This window comes from Myotis davidii, unplaced genomic scaffold (genome assembly GCF_000327345.1).
Source record: "Myotis davidii unplaced genomic scaffold, ASM32734v1 scaffold332, whole genome shotgun sequence".
NCBI lineage: Eukaryota > Metazoa > Chordata > Mammalia > Chiroptera > Vespertilionidae > Myotis > Myotis davidii.
The window spans coordinates 2,950,344-2,964,772 of record NW_006285779.1 but is presented as its reverse complement, the minus strand read 5'-3'; the positions used below and the strand labels follow the sequence as shown (position 1 = coordinate 2,964,772).

The 14,429-nt window shown below is 44.2% G+C and overlaps 1 protein-coding gene and 1 pseudogene across 3 annotated transcripts in view; both read left to right on the top strand.

Annotated features, from left to right (window-relative positions):
* Positions 1–8,045, top strand: part of NOLC1 (nucleolar and coiled-body phosphoprotein 1) — an 11,873-nt gene extending 3,828 nt beyond the window's left edge. The window contains exons 2-13 of one of the 3 annotated variants that reach the window (XM_006756495.2): positions 619–674; positions 789–928; positions 1,032–1,165; positions 1,878–2,043; positions 3,533–3,654; positions 3,780–3,927; positions 4,236–4,364; positions 4,538–4,648; positions 4,751–5,416; positions 5,606–5,712; positions 6,065–6,157; positions 6,323–8,045. In XM_006756495.2, the coding sequence (XP_006756558.1) occupies positions 619–674; positions 789–928; positions 1,032–1,165; positions 1,878–2,043; positions 3,533–3,654; positions 3,780–3,927; positions 4,236–4,364; positions 4,538–4,648; positions 4,751–5,416; positions 5,606–5,712; positions 6,065–6,157; positions 6,323–6,481 (2,031 nt within the window). In that variant the 3' untranslated portion in view covers positions 6,482–8,045. Of the gene's footprint in view, positions 1–618; positions 675–785; positions 929–1,031; positions 1,166–1,877; positions 2,044–3,532; positions 3,655–3,779; positions 3,928–4,235; positions 4,365–4,537; positions 4,649–4,750; positions 5,417–5,605; positions 5,713–6,064; positions 6,158–6,322 lie in introns of all 3 variants that reach the window. The other 2 variants (XM_006756494.2, XM_006756496.2) reach the window with 2 other exon arrangements.
* A 4,249-nt stretch (positions 8,046–12,294) lies between these two features.
* LOC102769268 lies at positions 12,295–12,879 on the top strand (annotated as a pseudogene).
* Positions 12,880–14,429: the final 1,550 nt, after the last annotated feature.

Below are 14,429 nucleotides of genomic sequence, written 5' to 3'. Positions count from 1 at the left end.
TGTTTCCTGAGGGTGATGTTTCTTCATTAGCCTCTGCTCTCTGTATCTGTCAGGACAGTCTTCAGTGGCAACAAACCCCAGATATCTGGGCTTAATGCCAAGGTTTTTTGTTTTTTTTTAAAATATATTGTAATTGATTTTTACAGAGAGAAAGGGAGAGGGATAGATAGTTAGAAACATCGATGAGAGAGAAACATGGATCAGCTGCCTCCTGCACACTCCCCACTGGGGATGTGCCCGCAACCCAGGTACATGCCCTTGACCGGAATCGAACCTGGGACCCTTGAGTCCGCAGGCTGGCACTCTATCCACTGAGCCAAACTAAGAAAAATTTTTTTATTGAGTTTTGAGAGAGAGAAACATTATTGTCATCAGAAACATCAGTTGGTTGCCTCCCGTATGCACCCCGACCAAGGATCAAATCCACAACCTGGGTATATGCCCTGACCGGGATTCAAACTGGTGACCTTTCTGTGCACGGGACGATGCTTCACCAACTGAGCCATACAAGCCAGGGCAAAGCGGGTCATTTTTAACCAGACAGTAACAAAATCTGATCTCCCCTAGAATAACCAGGATAAGTTTTTCTTATCCAGCTCTTTGTCTTTTCTCCTAAAGACCCAGCAGGATGCCAATGCCTCTTCCCTCTTGGACATCTATAGCTTCTGGCTTAAGTAAGTCTTTCCTGTACCGTTTTGGCTATTTTCTCCCCTCAAGTGTACTGGGCTTTGTTTCTTGGTTTGGGAAGGTCCTGGTCACCCAGAAGTTAGCCTGGTCTACCTCAGTAGGTCCACTAAGGCTCCAAAACGGAAATTACAAGCAAATGGACCAGTGACTAAGAAGGCTAAAAAGAAGACTTCGTCCAGTGACAGCAGTGAAGACAGCAGTGAGGAGGAGAAAGCCCAAGGGCCTCCAGCTAAGAAAGTTGGTAAGACCGGGTAGGGAGTTGGGGTTAGCAGTTCAAGGAAAAGGATTTGTAGTCTGCCTATACTGCCTAGCTGATTCTTAGTGGGACCTGTGCTTTTGTTCAGCTGTACCTGCCAAGCGTGCCAGTCTACCTCAGCATCCTGGAAAGGCTTCAGCCAATGCATCAGAGAGTAGCAGCAGTGAAGAATCCAGTGATGATGAGGAGGAAGAGGAGGACAAAAAGAAAAAACCTGTCCAGGTTTGCAGCTTGGGAAGGAACGGGGTTGCGTAAGGGATCAGGAAGAAGAAACCTAAAATCTTGGCTTCTAGCTTGTGATCAAGAGCTGGTGGTGGACAGGTGATTATGGGGCAGAAAATCTGGGGACTTGCAGAGATGTGATAGAAGTATGAAGCCTGAAAGGGATATGTGAGGTTGAAGTTAGATTCGGAATCTAGAGTAAATCAACACAGGTATTGGGTTTCCCTGGGACACTGTCTAGAACTTCAGGGGTAAGGGAGTGTGTTTTGTATACAGATGTTGGGAGCTCCAGATAGAGAATGGCAGGGACAGGGCTAGTAGGTTGTGTGGCTGAACTTTTTGTTTCTTATTAAGAGTTTGTTGTCCTTTTCATGTCATGTCCTGCTTAGCTTTCCCTCGCCCCTGCTGCTCTGTTAGCCCCTAAAAAGTAAAAGCCGAAACTTTTTTAAAATTTTTTATTGATTTTTAGAGAGAGAGAAAGGGAAGAGGGATAGAGAGATAGAAACATCTTTGATCAGGGCTGCCTCCTGCAAGTCCCCCACTGGGGATCGAGCCCACAACCCAGGCATGTGCCCTCGGCCGGAATCGAACCGGGGACCCTTCAGTCCGCAGGCTGATGCTCTATCCACTGAGCCAAGCCGGCCAGGGCGCCAATGAAACTTTTTACCTTAAGATGCTTAAGATGCTCTCTTCATTGTGTGTTTTCTCACAGAAGGGCGTTAAGCCCCAAACCAAGGCGGTCAAAGCTCCTCCTAAGAAGGCCGAGAGCTCTGATTCTGATTCTGACTCAAGCTCAGAAGATGAGGCACCAAAGAACCAGAAGCCAAAGGCAACACCTGTGGCAGCTAAAGCTCAGGCTAAAGCCCCAGGCAAACTAGGTAGTATTCCTATTTCTGTTTTGTTTCTAAAAGGCCAGGCTGGGGACCAGCTTGCTCTGTGCACAGGTATTTAAATCGCCTATTCAGCACAAGGGTGAGATGGTGCTGTGGTTGAACCATAGATATTGATTAGTGTTACATCTTCATTGACTTTAGACGGGGGGGGGCTTTTAAACACATGGCTCCAAAGCAAAAACTATGACATTGCCTTTCAGTTTATAATGAATTTAGACATAACATGAATGACAATGATAGCCCAAAGGACAAAGTGGGGTAGGTAAATGGACTTATACAAAAGCAAGGTTTCTGTATTTTATGTGAATTGGTGAGGAAGGAAAGGGGAGGAACATCCATTTGTTGTTCCACTTATTTATGCATTCATTGGTTGCTTCCTGTATATGCTCTGACCAGAGATTGGACCTGCAACCCTGGTGTATTGGGATGATGTTCTAACCAACTGAGCTTCCTGGCCAGGACCTAGTTTATATTTTTTAAAAGATGCTATTAATGAGTAAAATATTTCATACTTAGGGGCTAGTAACTAGAGAAACAGTTTGTTGGCAAGGGAAAATGTACTTTAAGAAATGGTATCAATTTGTCATTTTTTAGTTGCATTTCATAGACATTTTATGTTCCCACAAATCCCATTTTACTATGACCACTAGCACCCCTATTCCTTGTTCTTTTCACTACCATTTTTCCTCCTAAACCTTCATTCCATAGGACAAGTGAGAAGTTTTATTTTATAATCTTCCTGTAGTGAAGGTTAGATTATGATTTATAGGCACTTCTCTGGAAGTTGGAGTGAAAGACCTCAGGGGCATATTTAAATTATTTGTATCATACCACTTTTTTTTTTTACAGAGAGGAAGAGAGAGGGATAGAGAGTTAGAAGCATCAATGAGAGAGAACCATCATGAGAGAGAAACATCGATCAGCTGCCTCCTGCACACTCCCCACTAAGGATGTGCGCGCAACCAAGGTATATGCCCTTGACCGGAATCCAACCTGGGACCCTTGGGTCCGCAGGCCGACCCTTTATCCACTGAGCCAAACCAAAAGTGATATGATACAGCCCTAACCGGTTTGGCTCGGGGGAAAGAGCATTGGCCTACGGACCCAAGGGTCCCAGGTTTGATTCCGGTCAAGGGCATGTACCTTGGTTGAGGGCACATCCCCAGTGGGGAGTGTGCAGGAGGCAGCTGATCGATGTTTCTCTCTCATCGATGTTTCTAACTCTCTATCCCTCTCCCTTCCTCTCTGTAAAAAAATCAATAAAATATATTTAAGAAAAAAATAAAGATAGAGTAGTTTTATTCCTTATGTTGGGCAGGAAAGGCCTCCTTGATATAGTAAACCACAGCAGTCTCCTTCATGTCTGCTCTAGAGGCAAGAGAATTGATAAGACTCCCAAGTTCTGAGCTAATAGGATGGAGGTTTTTATGGCCTTTTAATTTCTTGTACTTCTAACACTTTCTTTTTTTCTTAGGCACTCCTGCTCGGGCAGCACCTAAAGTAGCTAATGGCAAAGCAGCTAGCAGTAGTAGCAGCAGCAGCAGCAGCAGCAGCGATGACTCAGAGGAGGAGAAGGCAGCAGCCATTTCTAAGAAGGTCTGGACCATAACTTCTACCAGGGAAGAGAGGGGTCTGGGGATTAAAGAGGCAGTCTCAATTTCCTGGCAGGATTGGTTGGGTCCCCTTTTTCCTGTGGTAACTGATTTTCTTGTATGATGCAGACTGTGCCTAAAAAGCAAGTAGCAGCCAAGGTTCCAGTGAAAGCAGCTGCCACCCCTACCCAAAAGAGTTCCAGCAGTGAGGACTCCTCGAGTGAGGAGGAGGAGGAGGAGGAGGAGGAGCAGAAAAAGCCCATGAAGAAAAAACCAGGTGACCAGATATGGGGAGTCAAGCTACATGACTATTACCAGGGCCCATACGCAGAAGGATTTCTGTAGTCACCACGTGGACCTCTACAAAGAACTGCTTGACATGTCTGCTAGTTTCTCCCAGAGAAAGGAGAAAGGCGCTGTATCTTTTATAACCTAGACTTGAAAATGACATGTCGACATCCCTTCCATATTCTGTTTGTGGAAAATGAGTCACTAATTCTAACCCACACTCAAGGGAAGGGGTTAAACTCCATCAAAGAGTTTGTGTACATATTTTAAAATCACCACATTCTCCTTTTTAAACAGGTCCATATAGTTCAGTGCCCCCGCCTTCTGCTCCCCCACCCAAAAAGTCCCTGGGAAACCAGGCTCCCAAGAAAGCTGCAGAGAAGAAAAAGCCTGAAGAGAGCAGTGACGACAGCAGTGATGAATCTGGTGAGTCATCACCAGTGGTGAGTGGGTCTGGGGAGTGTTTGAGAAATAGGAAGATGAAAAAGCTCTTTCCACTGAAGCAAGATAGGACTAAAGCTCTGGTCTATGCATCCTTTTTATTACTCCTGTTTGGGTCTGGAATCTGGGCCCAGCCTAATGCCATAAGTTCTCTCCAGATTCCAGCTCTGAAGAAGAAAAGAAACCACCAGCTAAGCCAGTCATCTCTAAAGCAGCCACTAAACCAGCTCCAGCAAAGAACGCAGCAGAGAGCTCTTCAGACAGCTCAGGTGAGGCATATGGAGGCCCTCTGGGCAGGGGGCACTCCAGGGGCTCTTCTCAGTCTACTTTGTAATTTGGGGAGCTATTCATTCTGTCCTCTTCTCGTTTAGACTCTGACAGTTCTGAGGAAGAAGCTCCTGCCAAGTCAGCCAGTGCCACCAAAAATCCCTCAAGTAGGCCAGCTACCACTCCCAAGCAGCCTGCAGCTAAGATAGCCACAGCTCTCAAGCAGCCTGCAGGCAGTGGCCAGAAGCCTCTGACCAGAAAGGCTGATAGTAGCTCCAGTGAGGAGGAGAGCAGTTCTAGTGAGGAGGAGGAGGAGGATGTGGGGAAGGCGAAGAAGACAGTGGCCACCCCTAAGGCCAAGGTGATGGCCAAAGCAGTGCTACCTTTGCCTGCCAAACAGGCCTCTCAGGGTGGTGGGGACAGCAGCTCTGATTCAGACAGCTCTAGCAGTGAGGAAGAGGAGGAAGAGAAGGCATCTAAACCCCCAGCTAAAAAGAAGCCACAGAAGACAGCAGGAGCCGTAGCCCCTTCCAAGCCAGCCTCCACGAAGACAGTGAAGGCCAAGAGCAGCAGCAGTTCTTCTGATGACTCCAGTGAAGAGGAGGAGGAGGAGGAGGAGGAGAAGCCCAAGGGCAAGGGTACTCCTAGACCACAAGCCCTCAAAACCAATGGCACCTCTACACCGACCGCCCAGAATGGAAAAGCAGAGAGGAACAGCAACAAGGAGGAGGAAGGAAAGACAAAGGCAGCAGTAGCAGTTTCTAAGCCAGGTCTGTATCCACAGAAGCTGCCCTCTTTGGTCCCCCGGCCCCCCTTCAATTAGGATGGGATAGATACTCTGGGGGGGATGGCATAGAGAGAGGAGGCAGAATGACTAGGTTCCAGTTGCAGGCCCTCAGTGTGGCAACATGGGCAGAGGAACGGGAAACTGTTCTGAGTCTTGGCTTTTTGTTTTGTAGGTTTAGGAAAGAAACGAAAGCAGAATGAGGCTGCCACGGAGGCAGAGACTCCTCCAGTCAAGAAGATAAATCCTCAGACCCCTAACACATTTCCGAAAAGGAAGAAAGTAAATTGTCTTCTTTTCCTCTTGGGAGTTAGCCTTTATTTATTTTTTTTATTAATAGGAGGAAATAAAATTTTAATACATGTGTGGGCAATTCACATATGCATGAAAATTTCAAAGACTGAGGCAACATTGGGTATGTAAGCCATATTTGGACAAAGAAGAAAGGGGTGTGGAGTATTATATTTCAGAAGTGAGAATGGGGAGCTAGCCTTTCAAGAGTAGAAAGAAGAATCTGGAATCATTTTGATAGCTCTCTGCCTGGCCTGGCAAAGATGCACATGTGTGTAGCTTAGGAGGGCTTTTCTGTCACCTGACCACTCCGTCTTTAATTTGGTACTTCGTTCTTAACCAGGCAGAAAAAAGGGCATCATCCCCATTCCGAAGGATCAGGGAGGAGGAAATTGAGGTGGATGCTCGAGTGGCAGACAACTCCTTTGATGCCAAGGTGAGGAGAGGGAGTCACCATTCTTGAGCAGTGTAGAGTGGAAGAGAGGACAGTTTTGCTTCAGATTGGTGGGAAACTCCCTGGGTTCAGGTTGTCTAGAGAAGAGACAAGAACGTGACAGGGCCCTGGTGTCCTGTGTGTTGACCACCTCTCTCTACTCGCCAGCGCGGTGCAGCCGGAGACTGGGGGGAACGAGCCAATCAGGTCCTGAAGTTCACCAAAGGCAAATCCTTCCGGCATGAGAAGACCAAGAAGAAACGGGGCAGTTACAGGGGAGGCTCCATCTCTGTCCAGGTTAATTCAATTAAGTTTGACAGCGAGTGACCTGCAGTGATCCTAGCAAAGCAGGGGTGATGATCCAAGACTACTTACTTTCCCCAGTGGACCTAGGAGCTCTCAGCTCTATTCGGGGAGGTATTGGTGAGGACAGCAGCCTAGAATAGGTCCGAAGACATTGTATCGGAACATCCTCTCTGGTCCTTTTCTGTGTTCGTAGTTTTGTACAGACTTGTTTGTGAGTGTTGAGTAGCAAGGACAAGGTAAGGGGAGTGTTCTTTTTAAGTAAAAATTAGTTTTAGTTGTCATCCCCTTCTCCCTGTTCTGTGGAAGTCATGCTGAGAAATTTGTATATTTTCTATTGAATCATTTCCTATTGATTTTTGTTGTGATTTTTCAGAGGTGTGTTCCCATAGATAAAAGCTATTGCCCAAGACATAGTAAAGGTTATGTGTGAATTTTTTTAATTGGAGAATTCTGCCTATGTGAGTACACATGTCTACATTTCATCCCTCCTATCACTCAGCCCTGGTGAGGGGCAGTTGAGAATGGTTAATGTATATGTCTGTTAAGCATGCACTATGTAGTTCCTCATTCATGCGGTCTAAAACTGACGTTTTCAGCCAGCATGGACGTAGCTACTTTGGGGGATAAAATTAACTGTTTTGTTACAGGCAAAATTATGGTGTGTGAATGCTGTGGAGTCAGTCTGAATATTTTGTTTTCTGTAATTTTATCACTATTACGGAATATTTGCAATACCTGTTTTTTAATTTGAAAGCATAAACTTTTTTATTGTTCAAAAGACTTGTTTTGGTGACTTGACCTTTAACAGTGTTGAGTACTAAATTGGAAACTGCATCATCTGACTTTTTTATATTTTAGAGAACAAAATAACATTAATTTAATCTGGAAAGTACATATCACTTGGTATGTCTATCTTAGTAGCAATACTGACACAAAATTAGTTTCAATAACTCCTGTGTGGTTGGGAATCATTGATCAAGAAAGTGAAAGAAGAAAAATAACCTCAGTTCTCAGTAGGAATTAGATTACATTAGGTAAATTTATAGGTCGCCTATGTATGTGCTAATAAAAATGGGAAGAACCTTTACAATGCATATTATCTGGTAAAACTTGAATAGAGTGGGTTTGGGAGAGCATCCGAATAGATTAATGAGTCTTGTAGTTGCTACGTGGGAGCAAGTGATGTGCCCCTTTCAGAACCTTAACTGTCCATAACAGTGGAGGGAACGATAAAAACCAGTGAGCAGCGCTATGGTAGGCTAAGCTGGCTGATGGTAGAGCTGCAGGTCATGCTGCCAGTGCTCTGCCAGGGCACAGTGGAGAAGGAAGAGTCAACAAACTGGAGACTGGGCTGTCCCTGTGGTGGGAAGGTGTGCTCCAGTTTCAGGGGCAAGGTATAGGTCCTGAAATTAACCTCCCCTTTTTTGGATTCCATACTCTTCAAATAACCTGATAATAACCTGGTTTTCCATGTAACTGCCTCTAGGTAGGAAACGCACTGTTCATGCTGACATAGGTGTTTCAGTCTGCATGGTGAAGTTATACATCTTACTACAAAATAATAAACTGGTTGGTTTCTAATGTGTCATGGAGTTTTATTGTGAGTCCAAAGCTCTCCTACCTCCTATTCACACCAAAACAATTTGGGTGCCAGTTAAAGGGCTGGGGTCCAGACCTCTGAGTTCACTACAGAGTCTTGAGGTTAGCCATACCTTGTCTCTTGGTGCCTTTTCCAGGCAGTAGTCCAGCCAGTGTGTAGTCTAAATTGGGGTTGGCAAAACGGCCTATGGGCCAGATCCAGCCCATGGCTTGTTTGTGTATGACTTAAAGGGCTTTAAAAAAAAAAAAAAAAGAATATGACAAACTTCATGTGACCTACAAAGCCTACAATATTTACTATCTGGTCCTTTACAGACAAAGTTTGCTACCCCTTGGTATAAATCAGTGATTTCATAACATTGGCTGAAAATTAGTCATCTGGGGTACTTTTGAGAACACTGATAGCCATCCAGGGGCCCATTCCCAGACTGGTTGAGTCAGATGCTGGTGTCCTCTGGTGAGACCTGTTAGCTCCCAGGTGATTCTAACAAGCAACCAGTGTTGAAATCCACTGATCTAAGAGTATCTGAAAAATATTTTTTCTTTCCTCTCATGGTTCCATTAACAAATGTCCTTGTTAAGTCTGTATAAATATCTTAAAATGAAATACAATATCTATGCATTAACTTTTCTACTTAGATGAATAATTTGTAAGTGTACTGCTTATTGTTTGAAGCTATGGCTTATTTTTTTTCTTTTGCATTTTATAAACGCCTTTCCCAGTCTTGTTTTTTTTTTTTTTTTAACTTAACAGACCTCCTTTCCCCTTAGGCCTGAAACTGCTACATATATGCAGCTAATGTGTTACACAAATGAGGCAGTTTAGCAAATTGTCTAACAGCATTTACTAGGAAATTACTTAACGTTTCCGAATTGGCTTTCTCATATTTAAAATGAGAGTATTATCTCATCTGTAAAATCTGACTACTCTGAAGGGTTGTAAGGACAGAGAATTTAGAGCATTTAGCACGGTCCCTGGCATGTTGTAAGCACTCCGTGACTATCACTTGGATAATAAAAGGATTTTGGAAATGACTTTTTTTGGTGTCCTTGTGATGTGCAACATGCCATTTCATCAGTGACTCAAATCGGAACAGAGTCAATGACAATTTTTTTTGTCATTTGTTTAGCATCTTTATTCATGATGCCAAGGTTTGACATGCAGAATCAATCTTGTTTATTAGGAACTTTAGTTTTATGAGGGATCTGAAATTCCCACCTACCACTGATGGGTACTGACACTATTGCTGAAATCCACAAATTCAGTGAGTCACACACCTGATGGCTCATGCCTCTCTATCTCAAAATGTACACAAGGCAGGATACTGTCCTACAACTCATAGTTTTGTGCTGCACAGGTTATATTCTGACTGCAACCCAACTTTTTTAGGGGGATATTAACTAAATCAGGGTTTCTCAACCTCGATATTTCCATTTTGAGTCAGATCATTCTTTTTTGTGGAGAATTGCCCTGTGTGTTGTATGTGGAGCAGCATCCCCCAGCATGGATACCCAAAGTGCTGCAGATATTGCCAGATATTCCCTGGAGGAAAATTATACCTAGTTGAGAACTACTGGGAATAGCGGAGTATAAAGTGATTTGCTTAGGGTTGATAGCTGCAATTTAGTGGCACATGGAGACAAGAATCCAGGTCTCTGAAAATCAGCCTGCCTGTGTACTAGCCATAGAGCTCCAAGGGAGCTCAGTGTCTAACCGGGGAAGTTGGACATGGGAACAGTTCTGTGCAGTGTGCTGAGTCCTGTCACCAGGGGCCAGAGTAGCACCGCAAAGGGGACAAGCAAGAAAATCCTGGCCTTGGTTCAGGATCCCGAGGAGAGGAACAGCTTAATTTACCATGCAAGGAAGAGGACATTTTTCAGTGGGAGAAGCCTTTTTAGGATGGATCAAGAGGGTATGTAGAAGGTAGGGGCAAGATAATGCTAAGTCTGACTCAATGAAGATTCAACACCCATGGCCAAGGCAGGGATTAGTTCTTTATTTTGTCCCCCTGGGTATTTTAGGGGATTGTTAGTCCAATGCAACAGCTGCCAGGAAAGCAAAGTTCTTGCTGATCACTTGAGTTTTCTCCTGCGCCCTGCAGAGCCTGCTTAAGCTGTCTGCAGTTTCTGAACAGGCCAGTAGGTGGGGCTTTTGCCCACTGCAAGGAGCTGGACTAGACCAGTTAAAAAGCCTTACATTGTCATTATTCCAGTAACATTCAACAAACTCAGAGAATCTGCCATGAGTTTTTGGATGCAAGCCATGAGGTGAATTAAGACATAGGCCCTCATTTGAGGACCCTTGTTCTGGAGTGGAGAAAGGCCCTTCTGATTATGAGAGATTGGCTTGTAGAGGGTGTTCACCATGGAACCTCCAACTTTCCTCTCAGGTTCTACAGGGCCCTGGGGTTCCCACAAGGGGGGTCAGCCACAGGTCCCCACTGCAGACCTGAGCCTTCCTAAGTCTGGATGCTCAGAGGCCATGGCACTTTCCCATCTTCCCTTTCTCCCCTCCTCTCCCAACATGATCCCCTTTGGAGCTCAGGCTTGAGAATAAACACCAGACTTCCACCTTGGAAGTGGGTTGGACGGTGGGAGGAGTACAATATTTCAATAATTATTAGCCTGCCAGACACACATTCATACATTCAGCAAATAAGTGTTTACTATGTGCCAGGCACATAATATGTGATTTTGTGTCAGAGACTTTGAAGACACAATCATGAGTGAATAAAAAAACAACAGTTCCAGCGATCAAAGTTTACCTTGTCTAATATGGGGCAAAGATATTAATCCTCACAATAAAGTGTAAATATAAACTTCAGTGCAATGAAGGCAAAGAGCTATGAGAACATGTAACATGGGAACTGACTCATGTTATGGTAGGACTTCCCCATGGATAGGGTAACCATGTAATTTATCATTTAGACTGGGATGCTTTTGAGAGTGAAAGGGAGAGCTGTTAGTAATTAGGCTAAGATGAACAGAGGTAAACAGACTATCCCAGGCAAGTTGGGACATGGTCCCTGCAGTAATAAAAATCTTTACTGAATGAGACTTGAAGGTGAGAATTACTTAGGTGAAGGTGGTAAGGATGAATGAGTAGACCTGTGCGTTTTTTTCCAGCTAGATGGAATAGTGTGTATAAAAGCCTTTTTTTAAAAATAAATTTTTGTTCAGATTATTACAGTTGTTCCCCCACCCCCATAGCTCCCCTTCACCTGGTTCCCACCTCCCCATGCCCTTACCCCCCCAACTGTCCTCGTCCATAGGTGTACGACTTTTGTCCAGTCTCTTCCCACACCCCCCACACCACCTTCCCCCTGAGAATTGTCAGTCCACTCTGTTTCTATGCCCCTGATTGTATTCTATTCACCAGTTTATTCTGTTCCACTCTATCCACTGAGCCAAACTGGTTAAGGCCATAGGTTGATGCTTAAACCACTGAGCCAAACCGGCCAGGCAACATTGACTATTGAAGTGGGATAAATGCAGGTAAGCTCTTGTCATGATACATATTATAATCTTTGAAGTAATCACTAGACGCATAATAAAAGAAAGTACAGCCCTAGCCGATTGGCTCAGTGGATAGAGCGTTGGCCCGCGGACTGAAGGGTCCAGGGTTCGATTCTTGTCAAGGGCACATGCCCAGGCTGTGGGCTCAATGCCTCGTAGGGTGTGTGCAGGAAGCAGCCGATCAATGATTCTCTCTCAGTGTTGATGTTTCTATCTCTCACTCCCTCTCCCTTCCTCTCTGAAATCAATAAAAATATTTAAAATAAAATACAACTAAAAAGCCAAACAGGAGGAAAAAAGTGGAGCGAAAATTACTTTATTAATCCAAAAGGAAATGAGAAAGGAACAAAGAACAGGTGGAAAAAATAGAAAATAGTAAAGTGGTAGTTTTAAGCCCATCTATAAAATCAGTAGTTACATTAAATGTAAATGGTCTAAGCACTTCAATAAAAAAGACTATCAGACTGTATATAAAAAAAGCAAAAAAGGCCGAAACCGGTTTGGCTCGGTGGATGGAGCGTCGGCCTGCAGACTGAAAGGTCCCAGGTTCGATTCCGGTCAAGGGCATGTACCTGGGTTGCGGGCACATCCCCAGTAGGAGATGTGCAGGAGGCAGCTGATCGATGTTTCTCTCTCATCGATGTTTCTGACTCTCTATCTCTCTCCCTTCCTCTCTGTAAAAAATCAATAAAAATATATTTAAAAAAAAAAAAAAAAAAGCAAAAAAGCAAACCCACTTCCATGGTGCTTATAAGAGACATAAGCTGTTTAACATTCAAAATCCATTTGAGCCCTTCTCTCCAGCTGCGGCTAAAGTGCTCGGTTCTTCGGAGGAAGCTTAGACCACGTTGGGGTGAGATCCTCCCTTTATCCAGCAACTAGCGCCGCTCCCGGCAGTGCCCGCCCAGCACTTGCCCACACGATGGCTTCCATCTCGGAGCTTACCTACATCTACTTGGCCTTTATCCTGCCTGACGAAGAGGTGACGGTGACAGAGGATAAGATCAATGCCCTCATTAAAGCAGCTGGTGTAAGTGTTGAACCTTTCGGGGCAGGCTTGTTTGCAAAACGTTTGGCCAATGCCAACATTGGGAGCCTCCTCTGCAATGTAGGGGCTGGTGAACCTGTCCCAGCAGGTGGCATTGCCCCAGCAGGAAGTCCTGCCCTCTCCACCTGCTGCCTCAGCTGAGGAGAGGAATGTAGAAGGAAAGATAGAAAAATCTGAGGAGTCTGATGATGACATAGGCTTTGGTCTTTTTGACTAAAACTCTTTTGTAACACATTCAATAAAAAGCTGAACTCTGGGGGGAAAATTTATTTGATATAATCAAGTAACAAAGGAGAAAAACATGATTTTTTAAATTATTTTTATTCATTTATTTATTGATTTTAGAGGAATGGAGAGAAAGAAAGAGGGAGAAACATTGCTTTGTTGTTCCATTTATTTATGCCTTCATTGGTTGCTTCTTGTATGTGCCCTGACAGGGGACTGAACCCACAACCTTAGCGTATGGGGATGACTATCTAACCAATTGAGCTACCAGGGCAAAACATGATTTTTTAAACAGTTGACATACAATATTATATTAGTTTCAGGTGTACAGCAAAGTGATTAGACATTTAGATACCTTATGCAGTGATCACGCTGATAAGTCTAGAACCTCCCTAACAGCATACATTGTTCCTTTTTTCTTCTTTTCCTGCTTTCCTTTGTATTAAATGTTTTTCATGGTTCACTTTGTCTCCACTATTGGCATATTAATTATACCTTTATTTCTTTTTTTTTATTATTATTTTACTGATTTTTTACAGAGAGAAAGGGAGAAGGATAGAGAGTTAGAAACATTGATGAGAGAGAAACATCCATCAGCCGCCTCCTGCACGCCCCCTACTGGGGATGTGCTCGCAAACAAGGTACATGCCCTTAACTAGAATCGAACCCGGGACCTTTCAGTCCGAAGGCTGACGTTCTATCCACCGAGCCAAACCGGTCAGGGCAAGGTACATGCCCTTGACCGGAATCGAACCTGGGACCTTTCAGTCTGCAGGCCAACACTCTATCCACTGAGCCAAACAGGTTAGGCTATACCTTTATTTCTTTAGTTGTTGTTCTGGAGTTTATAAAATGCATTTTTAAATATAAGTCTACCTCCACATAATATAGCACTTCATGTGTTATTACCTTTTAAAAAAAAATAAATCCTTGGCGAAACTGGTTTGGCTCAGTAGATAGAGCATCAGCCTGCGGACTGAAGGGTCCCAGGTTCGATTCCGGTCAAGGGCATGTACCTGGGTTGCGGGCACATCCCCAGTGGGAGTTGTGCAGGGGGCAGCTGATCGATGTTTCTCTCTCATCGATGTTTCTAACTCTCTATCTCTCTCTCCCTTCCTCTCTGTAAAAAAATCAATAAAATAGATTTAAAAAAATAAATAAATCCTTATTGTTCAGATTATTACAGTTGTTCCTCTTTTTCCCCCCATAGCTCCCCTCCACCCAGTTCCCACCCCAACCCATGCCCTTATCCCCCACACACTGTCCTCGTCCATAGAAGTACAATTTCTGTGCAGTCTCTTCCTGCACCCCCCACACCCCCTTCCCCCGAGAATTGTCAGTCCACTCCCTTTCTATGCTCCTGATTGTATTCTATTAAACAAGTTTATTCTGTTCGTCAGATTTTTTATTCACTTGATTTTTTAAATTTAATTTTGTTTTAAATATATTTTATTGATTTTTTACTGAGCGGAAGGGAGAGAGATAGAGAGTCAGAAGCATCGATGAGAGAAAAACATCAGTCAGTTGCCTCCTGCACACTCCCTACTGGGGATGTGCCTGCAACCAAGGTACATGCCCTTG